The following is a 10795-nucleotide window of genomic DNA, read 5'->3' on the forward strand; positions in this document are numbered from 1 at the left end:
AACTCAACTACCATGAAATCTTAAAATTATTTTTATTTATTATTTGCATAGTACACGGGCGAATTTTGGTCCACATGTAATTAGCGAACTTAATAATTAGTATTAATACGTTAGTATAAATACGGTACGATTTTATGTTTTTTAGAAATACAAATTCTCATTCTTCTAGTACACGACACGAGTGGCTTGCACGACACGACTGGCTTCTACCGGAAGCCACGACCGTCTGGCTTCCTTCACACACCTAGGGCACCTATAAATAAGGTACCCTGGGGACATGCTCCACTCATCTACACACTCACCTCTTCTATATCATCCGCCATTCCATAAGAAGTCCGTAGTACGTACTCGTAGTTTAGGTCGTCATGGAGTCATTGAAAAGCCTTGTGTTGTCCTCGTCATCCGACGATTCCGACGATGAGATCGATACTTTGTTGCTTGCCCAACATGTTGAGCACATTGTACTAGGAGACACGAGCACGCGGCGTAGGCGCTCCTCATTGCCTCGCCGAGTTATCCATAGGGACCACGCTGCTGGAGAAAATCTCATCAAACATCACTACTTCGGACCTAATCCTGTGTATCCATCACATGTCTTTCGTCGAAGGTACATTTCGTAAGTTATGATTTTACTTTCATTTCTAGGTTTGTTTTGTTAATTTTTTGCTTTATTTTCGTTTATAGGTTTCGGATGCATCGTCCTTTGTTCCTACGTATCCTTCGTGCCGTTCAGCGAGAAGACGAATACTTCACTATTCGTTGTGATGCAGCAGGTTTAGCAGGGCTTGGTCCATTGCAAAAAGTTTGTGCTGCATTGCGTATCCTTGCGTACGGGTTACCAACCGATGCGGTAGATGAGTACATACAGATTGGACAGACTACCGCTAGGGACTGCCTTATCCGTTTTTGTCGCGCAATCATCTCTTCCTTTAGCGAACGATACCTTCGTATCCCTAACCACGACGACATTGCTCGCATACTACGTGTAAACGCCGACAGGGGGTTTCCGGGTATGCTAGGCTCTATCGATTGTATGCATTGGGAATGGCGCAACTGTCCTACTGCATGGCGCGGACAGTTTTGTGGGTGCAATTCGAGGCCAACAATGATACTAGAGGCAGTCGCTGGGTACGATTTGTGGATTTGGCATGCCTTCTTTGGAATGCCTGGTACCAACAATGATCTCAACGTGCTTCATCGGTCACCTGTGTTTGATCCGTTACGTAATGGGACGATGCCACCAGTGCACTTCACTATTAATGGGACCACTTACAATTTCGGATACTACTTAGCAGATGGCATATATCCAAATTGGCCTACCTTTGTAAAAGCTATTCGCCACGTATTTGAGGAAAAAAAGGTTCACTTTACAACCAAGCAAGAGAGTTGTCGAAAAGACATTGAGCGAGCATTTGGAGTTTTGCAGGCTAGGTGGGCTGTTCTACGTGGACCCGCTTATGGTTGGGATCGTAATCACCTCGCAGAGATGATGACTGCTTGCATTATTATGCACAACATGATTGTCGAGGACGAAGGAGATGGTGCAGCTAATGTGGACTTCATTGGCCCCTCTGGGCCGCCTGAACCGTGTAACAATACTCCTGAGGTCCGCAACGAGTGGCTAAACAATCATATCCGCTCGGAGTTACCCAACGATCCGGACCAGGACATCACATGTCAGGCAACATACTTGTCTTTACAGCACAACCTCATAGAACACCTCTGGGCTCGTCGAGGCTCCATGGGTTGATGCCTTTTATCCAAATGATGTGCTACACCAATGTTGTTTACTTTGAATTATGAACTAAATGATGTGTACCAGGACTAGTAGTCATATGTGGTTTGTATGTCCGTAGTTGAGAAGTGATGGTTCCTTGTAAGTGTAATGCCTCTGGTACAAATAAGTTGCATATGTTTCCAAACTTCAAGTCATGTATCATAATCCTTATTATCAATATCAATAATGTGAAAATAAACAATGTTCAAAAACCAAGCTGATGAACTCAAACAACTAAGGAATTGTTCAACCACTCTAAAATAGACATGTCCAAACACAGACGACCACGGTTCGCCGATACAAAGGTGACAAACACCTTATGAAAAACAGTAGTACTCGTCACACAGGATTGTTGATGAAATATTCGATTAAACCTTTTCTCCTTGCGATGTAAACAACTCTCAATTCTTCAGGTAAAGCATCCATGTCCATAGCATAAAGTTTGTTGAGCTCTTCGTCTTTTTGCTTCCTATCTTCCATCATCAATTTTTTTCCTGTACTTGTATTTCCTTGGATTGAACCTCCAACTTCTTCAGTTCAACTTCCTTCATGAACTCAATGTTCTGCTGCTTTTGGTCTGATTTTTCTTCACTTTGCTTGAATCTTGCTACTTGCATGTCATGGATTCTTGAAAGGTAGTCAGTAGACTGAGATGAACTGGACATTGACTTCTTCCTTGAAGCTTTCGCGGAGTCACGTCCTAATGGTCTCTTCCCTCGTGAACCACCGTCATCATATTCAACTTCATTAACAGAGCCTGTAGGTGTAAGACTACGGGCAGGCTCCGTCCCCGCAGTGCCTCTCCAGGGGCTTCCATGAACCATGGCATCCCATTTCGGTTCGTTTTTAAGGCGCGTCCAGCAATGCATGAAATGAAATGGCTTTTTCTGTGAGGTTGCATAAAGAGTTGCAGCTTTCGATGTCTACACAAGAATTACAACCACACATCAGTGAACGTATACCAGTACGATTACAGAAACCTTGACATACACAACTTATTCGAAATTAATATCAGTTTACCTTGTCGTTATCTGTGAGGCCACTCTGGTTTTCCCTTAGGACTCTTGCATAGAATCCAGCAAATTTTCCTGTTTCTGCTCTTATTTTGTCCCACCTGCTACTGAGAGCCCTATTCAGCCTCAAAGGAAACTCACCTCTAAGTTCATTGTACCTTTTCTCAATTCTAGCCCACAAACCCTCCTTCCTCTGCCCTGTGCTAATAACTGGGTCACTACTAATCTCTAGCCATGTTTTGCAAAGCAACAGGTCTTCATCAGGTTTGAAGTTATGTTCCTTTGTCCTCCTAAAAGTCCCAGGTGTATCAGAAGGTTTGGTAGGGCTGTTAACTTCCTGGACACTGTGTTCTGCTTCGGATTCAAAATTGATAGGGTCTGTCTGGTTTGGAACATGGGTGGAAACCTGAGGACATTGAATGGGTGGTACCAGCTGTGGTTGACCGAAAGATGTTTGTGTAGGAGGACCCCCAGGATTCGTCATTCTAAAATATGGGTTCCATGGACTACGGAAGGTATATGGAGAAGGGTCATTATGTCCCTGGGACCAGATAGGATTGGTCATATGGGATGTAGGATTACTAAACATAGAAGGCTGTGTTGGGTCCAAACCTTGGGCCTGCCACATCTGAGGATCCCACAGGGGTGGGGGGAAGATTTGGTTACCTGAATTGGGGCTGGCACCAGGTGGTCGAAAAGGTGTATTTGAGTTGTTCTCGCCCATTCTGGAATGAAATACATAGATACATTAAGATGGACAACAGATAACAAACTTGGAGCATAAAATACAAACTCGAATTCATTGCACATAAGGGTGACAGAAAATGATCATAAGGATGCACCCATTCGCATACATTCATATAAAAGGATGAAGCATTCGACATAAGGTTCTTACAAAACGAACATTAGCTTGAAGCAGTCCTACATCGGTTACGCATGCATCACAGACATAACACAGAAGTTCCTAATTTATTTGGATGCATATGTGCCACTACGACAAAGGTCGAGGTACCACTCTTACATGTTCCAAATGCTATACCTAGTGGACCTGTCCGAGTCGTAGGAGTCATTGTCACTGGGCTCGTACAATTCTGGCGAGGAAGGGGGGTGTAAGTGAATTGTCTAGGCCTTGTCTTTGCAGGCTCAGCAAGGTGAATTTGTTCCTCCATCCTCTCCTTCTCTGGGTCAGACCGTGCTTTGCTCTCCAGTGCATCCTGCTCCATCTTGTCTACCTCCTTACGAATAGCAAGAAGAGCATTGAGAAGGTAATGCTCGTCACCCAAATGACGGAAAGCCTCTTCTAAAAACGTCCTAATATTGAAAGCACCAGTTTCCACAGAGGAAGCAAGATTGAGGACCAAGTTTTGCAGCACTTTGGCATCATGGCTGCTCATCTTGATTGGAATCCTCAAGTTGTTGCTCCTTGGCTAGACAAGGTGCATACATAAAAAAAATTAGGGAAGTGTTGTTACTATTTGGTTAAATTGAAGTCTTGTAGTCACATAGCAAACAGCTGTAGGTTGCAATATAATAAAGTAATGAGGACAAGTAAGGAACCACACAGTGCAAGGCAGTTACGAAATTATTGTTGGTTGAATTGGTGAAGCACTGTCCAGTATTTTAACACACTATCGCTGGCTTGGTCCATATGTTACTTGGTTATAAAAAACAAACTTGCATAACAAGCATGGAAGCACAGACAACAAACATGGACAGTACACTTAAGCAGATTCATAAAAACAAAGAACGTAAGCGAATAAAGGATTTAGAACCTCAGTTAGTTGAAGTGGACGTCAAATAAGGAAATTAAATATGTCAAGCTGCATAATAAGTAAAGGTATGGTCAGTTCCATGCAATGCTTAGTCATGCAACCAAAATTGTATGACACCTGACTACAAACCATACACAGAGGTACTAAGAAATTTACAAAAATGTGATATGCAACAAAAAGGGGATGTCTTGGGGAAGTCTACGGTAAATGGTACTTAGATGTTCGCATAGCAACAAGAACATTAATTTCAGTACGAGCAACATTCAGCAATCAACATACAAACAACATTACAACAACATAATTGACCTCTTACACGTTGGTGGATACACTTAAATGACCAGTACAGGATGACGAATATGAAAACCATACAAGAGTATTCATGGTGTATACACGTTGGTGGATACACTGAAACCAGATTTGTTGGTGTACATGATAACGACGGATCAATTGACCATTTTAGGCGATTCGGAGTACACAGTAAACCCTATTTGTCCAAGTTGGCCATGAACAATTAAATGGATCTATGTAAACAACCTAAGTACAAGTAAACCCTAGGGTTAATCGAAATCAGGTTGATTTGAGAGACAGATTGAATCAGAGATGTAGAACATGGAGCAGGGGACACGTACCTTGGACCTTGAAGCTCAAATGACGCAGATCGGGTGAGCGTAGATCTCTCGGCGAATCGACGAACTCCCGTTGACCTCCTCCCAGCAAACGCAGCACCGGCGGACAGAGACGACCGGCCGCGACGCCTTCGCACGGATCAGCGGGGTGGCCGCTCCACGAAGCAAGCCGACGGATCCGCGGCCACAACTTCCTCTGATGCTCGCCGGCCCGACCAATACAAAGGATTCGGTGCCGTGCGCGGAACCACGACTACCTTCTCCGGCGGCGTTGCGGTCGCGGTTGAATCGCCTGGAGGTCGCTCGACGGAGTATTCCGATCGCGCGCGCTTCTCTGGGAAGCTACCGGCCGAGGGGGAGGCGAGCGCGCTAGCGTCCCCATCCATTTAGCGGGAGAGAGAAGGAAACGGGAGGGGAGAGGAGGAGGAAGAGGGATGCGGTGAAGGGGGTAGCGGTCTACTGTAGCCCCTATAGGAGCTACAGTAATAGGGGAGGGGGAGGGAAGAGGGATGCGGTGAACACAGTCTGAGAGCATCTCCATTAGTTACTCTATGTACGTGTAGTTAATCTTTGTAATGGTGTATACCTGAATATATATAGAGAGACATCTATAGCTGTTTTTTAATAATTGTGTACCCTCTATGTACGTGTAGGCTTATCCAGTTCGTAGATAACATCACTCTCTCTTTGATTAATCTTTTGCCACATAAGATAGATGTTGACATGGATTCCTTACTAAGAGCTGACATCATACCACTGTGGTTGTCCAATCTAATTAATTGTATAATTAAACTATATTTAATGTATGTAATTGCCATTCAAACTTTCGATATAACAGGATTAAACTTTAGTTTGGTGGAACCAAACACCTCCATAAACTTATAGCAAAACGTCGAGAATTATACCTGGGGACGGTGATCGATGGGTACCCGATACACAGCCTGTCCAGGTCCTACTCCCAGATCTTCGTGGCTGCTTAGGGGGGATGAACCTGAGGACTTGTCAAGGGATAAAGAAAGCAGCGTGTGAATCAAATATATTATCGTGGAAGGAAACGGGTATGTTGACGACAGGCTCAGTTTTCAACCAGTACAGATTCTCCAGAAGACATTCTGCCGAAGCTGAATTCCCTCCGTCGCTGCATTCTGCACCGTGTCACGGAAGAGTGGGGGGAAATGCTTTCACGACAATCGACGCGACTGAGTACAATCCTTGCATATCTTGCACGTCATCCCTCAAGAACTTGGACCAAAAGTTAAAGTTAATTCCACGATTCGTTCTGAGAAAAAAAAAAGTTCGGGGCGGGGAGAAAGGCACTCGTTGGTGTTGCTTCCTTCGGAGGTCATCGATTCCCGCCGGCTGCCGGCGGAGCCGCGGAGGTGGGAATTCCAATTCCCGACCGAAAGATCCATGCCGATGGGCGGCGACGGTGACTGATGCGTTCGCGGCGGCCCGAGTGGCATTATCGCTCACCATCAGCTAGACGGTGACCGCGACCGCAACATCGGCTGCTGCTGCTTCTGTGTAGTTCTGTTCAGTGTTTCAACACAAGGATCTCAGTCCCGTCACATTTTTTCCTTTTCATTTGGTGTGTGAACTGGGCCGCATGAGGGTCGCTCTCGGCTCTCACATGGGGGCACCCCACCCCAGCAATGGTTCCATTCCACGTGCACTCGTGAATGGCTTGCGACGGCTTCGGGCGAGACTAGCAGCAGGGACGGACCCGTAAATTTAGAGGCTATGTACTAAAATTCAAAAGAGGTCATATTTTATAGAAAAAATATAATCAGAACTACATTGTAACAGAATTCTTATATTCTGAATTGCAAAAGTTGTGTTTGAAGAGCAGCAAGCTAGCTGCTAATTGAGTTCAGCTTAGATGGTGTAATGTTAGTTTGCTCATTGATGTATATTGTTTAGGTTTACCACTGAGCTAAGAAGTTTTTTAGACCCCTCAGAATTTTAGGCTCTGTACAATCGCACTTGTTGCACATGTATGAGGCTCGGCCCTGACTAGCAGTAACATATACCCTTGCGTTGCTACAACTACAAGAAGAACCTCGAACTTTTTAAACATAATAAGAGGACCACGAAAAAAATATTAGGCCAAGAGCCTCAGAACAACCGTGCAATAAAGACATAAAAAAAGTTACTCCCTCTATCACAAATTAAAATTCGTCGTAATAATCTTTAAATAGATTCATATAATATTAATGTATGTGTTTTTTATATATGTCTCGATTAATTAGTATCTATTTGAATATAAACATAAAAATCAAAAGGTAAAATAAATGATAATTTGGGATGGAGTAGTGGATTGAAATGAACTGATAATAAGTTTCAACTTAGTTTAACAACATGTTGTTCTCAGCCACATTAAAAAACATTAGCCTTAATAACAGTGTCAAAACAAATGTATCAGTGACAAGTTCTCCAAAAGTCTCTCCTTCGCAGTTTTTTTTGCCCTGTCTTCTATATGACTGATTGACTGGAATGCCAGTTGGTAGGGATTTACACTTCCGTGCAAGTTTATGATTTTGAAAATATTAAGAGCATGTTTTGATTAGGATAGGATTTAAGGGGATTAGAGAGAATTAAATCCTTTGCTAGTCAAAATTGAATAGAAATAAATTTAATCCTCTTTAAATCCTTTTCGATCCCCACACAAACGAACATGACCTAATTAGTAAAATGAAGCCCCGGTTTGCTTTATGTTGTACATTTAGCCAAGGAAAAAAATTGTTCCCTTCCAAATTCTGTTTTTTAGGACATGTTATTTAGGAGTCAACATGCCAAACATCCGGTGCAATGAAGTACATAAACGTCACCTTGCCTACTAAAATGTACAATCATCCCTGTTATTCTAGACTTTTCTGCACCAGCTTCACAAACCATACAAGAAATCATATTTAAACTTGCAAAAGCAGAGAAAAAAATTCATAGTTGTGGATGAAAAAAGAAGCGCAAATAAAAGAGTGAGCATGTGTTGTACAAGAAGAGGCCTCGTTCTCATCCAACGATGACAGATGACACTGCGCTATGGAGCAACTACACGAAAGGTGCTGGAACCAGAAAGATCGTTGGCAACAGTACCAAAGAAAGCTGGGAGGCGCGAATGACGCAATAGGAAAGTGATTAGGGTTTATCAAAAACAAAGCGTGCGCTTGTTATGCGTTTAGACTTGCAAAATTTCTCCTCCAGGTCTCGTTTAGACGTTTAGTGGTGGTGGCATGGCTAAACTGTGCAATAAAGAGATTCTTTCCAGGTTTACACAATCGAGTCTTTGTGCTGGCAGCCTGGCGTGGTGACCATTGTCTTCTTGGTGAATGATGGCGATGCCAGGATGAGCCTGACCACCTATACACTCGGCCTGTTTAGATCGTCAGCACGGGCACGGTCCCAAAACAAGAGTACAATGTATGGTCCGACATAAAATAATATAGACTGTCTGAAAGTGGGTCTAAGCTAGGCCTCAAATTTTAGCTCATCGAACCTCAACACGACCTGTAAGCGTGGGGTCGGGCTTGGGCCGACATACACCATGAATCTATAATGTTTAATTTCTTTAATTTAATAAGTTATAGACTTTTATATTGTTGTAATATTTGAAATTTATGTTGTCAAATGATGGCCACACTGTTTAATATATTTAGTTTAGTAAGCTATGGTTCAAAAATATAGACTGGGCTTAGGTCGACGCAGCCCAATAAAGACACGACGTATTTTAGTGCTAGACTGAACCACTATTTCTATACTTTAAGCTAACATGTCATGGCCAAAAATAATTTGGACCTTCTGGGTCCAAGCTGATTCATATAAAACTATTTTCATACATTCAGTTTAGATCCCCTTCTGGTTGTTAGAATCAGTTTCTAGCTGTCAAACGTTTTCACACGTTCATTTTAAGACTGTGTCCAACAAGGACCTGCATGTGGTTCTGTACACCAAATTTACAGGACGCCGAGCTCCTTTGTTGGTCCAGCAAGGGACGGTAAAGCCTCCGGTAAAATACCGGACGCTGCCTGCGCATGCTACATTTAGCGTTTCACTATGCGTCCGCTACGCAGCCGGCCAGCAGCGGCATAGTGCTGATACGACAAGGATGGCCCACATGCAGCTCGTGGGACCAGGAGCTCACAGGAGGAGGCAACGACATTGGAACATGTGTCGGGCCCACAGTTGTCAGAAAAATATAGAATATGGGATATAGAGGACGAAATTTAGGGAACGTTGCTGGAGATGGTAGAGATATAGAGGATGAAATCTTTTAGAGTGTACTGTAAAGGACGAAGAATATTCTTTTAGAGGATGAAATTTAGAGGACGTTGCTGGAGATAGCCTAAGACCCCTTTGGATCCAGCACAACGTGTGCTAAGGTCTCGTCTAATTCTATCATGTTGTCTTCAAGTTTTTGTTGTAGGAGTAGGGGTGGTAATGGATAATCTAAAGGTTCCTTCATAATAAGTTTGATTCCTTAATTAATTTTAGTTAAAAAACAGATAGGAATAAAACTTGATCCTAATCCAATTGATACTTAAATTTTATAGAGTGAAATCTAGAACTCATTACCATCTCTACGTGTGAGTCAATAGTTACAACTTCTGATATCACTAAGGGAGGTTTGGACGCTGAAACAGAATCATGCAAATATAAGTTTAAACAAAAATATTATCAGAGAAATATTATTAAAAGAAATTACAGAGAAAAAAAACTAACTTTCAGAAATCGGATCACTATCCGGTCGGATGGAGTTAATGATAGGTTCATCAGCCCTAGGATAGATTCCACTTTCAGTCATTCAACGGTTTCCAATATAAGCATGAAGCATCAAATATATGGATATCTTTGGGCGGTGCACTTTACATGCACAAGAAAATGACAAACTGTCTGTTACACACAAGGTCTACCAGTGCGCCCCACAGGGATGAAACTAAAATTATGTTCTCTTCAACTACTATGTAAAGGTGTGTTTGTTTTCCTCGTATATTATATAAGTTAGATTACAACGAAAAAGTATAAAGTCAAAATATTATTTTATGATCACAAATAAACTAAAATAAATAAGTATAGAGTAATTTATTTCAACTTATTTATGATCTCAAAATAATATTTTACTCTTTTACTATTTCACTGTAATCTAATTTATATAATCTAAGTCCACACCCGAGTCTCCAGCTCAGATACCATAACTATGGGACAATAATTTTGTCTGCTTTTGTTTATAATTGATTTATTTATAATTGTCGTACAGGGCGGATTTTCTAACATTTTTGATCGTGCTAGTCTAAAATCATGAAGCGATGGCCATAATAACCAATAAAAAATCAAACCAAAATGTCTAAAGAGACCCTCACGTCTTTGAACATTAATTCGATTTTGAGAGCATATTCGAGAATTGTAAAGAACAACTCTCTATTTTATATCCTAACAGGAGGAAAACTGCCCTTCAGTAGTTTGGTAAAAAGATTCTCTTAACCACGAAAAGTTGCCAAATTGTTTTCTCTAACTTTAAGTTTCCGTAATCGACAAAAAACTTCATATTCGCGCTCTCTCATACGTGTAGTGTAGACCAAGTAAATTGAACCTAGGGTTAATTTTTTTAAAAAA

The 10795-nt window shown here is 42.0% G+C and overlaps 1 protein-coding gene across 1 annotated transcript; it reads left to right on the top strand.

The window, feature by feature from the left end:
* Positions 1-325: 325 nt before the first annotated feature.
* LOC103634151 (uncharacterized) lies at positions 326-1880 on the top strand. The gene is made up of 2 exons (XM_008655747.3): positions 326-607; positions 685-1880. Exons 1-2 carry the CDS (start codon positions 366-368, stop codon positions 1748-1750), a joined length of 1308 nt encoding a protein of 435 aa, XP_008653969.1. The 5' UTR covers positions 326-365; the 3' UTR covers positions 1751-1880.
* The last annotated feature ends 8915 nt before the right edge of the window (positions 1881-10795 follow it).

Source organism: Zea mays, chromosome 1 (assembly GCF_902167145.1).
Source record: "Zea mays cultivar B73 chromosome 1, Zm-B73-REFERENCE-NAM-5.0, whole genome shotgun sequence".
In the NCBI taxonomy this organism is placed as follows: Eukaryota; Viridiplantae; Streptophyta; class Magnoliopsida; order Poales; family Poaceae; genus Zea; species Zea mays.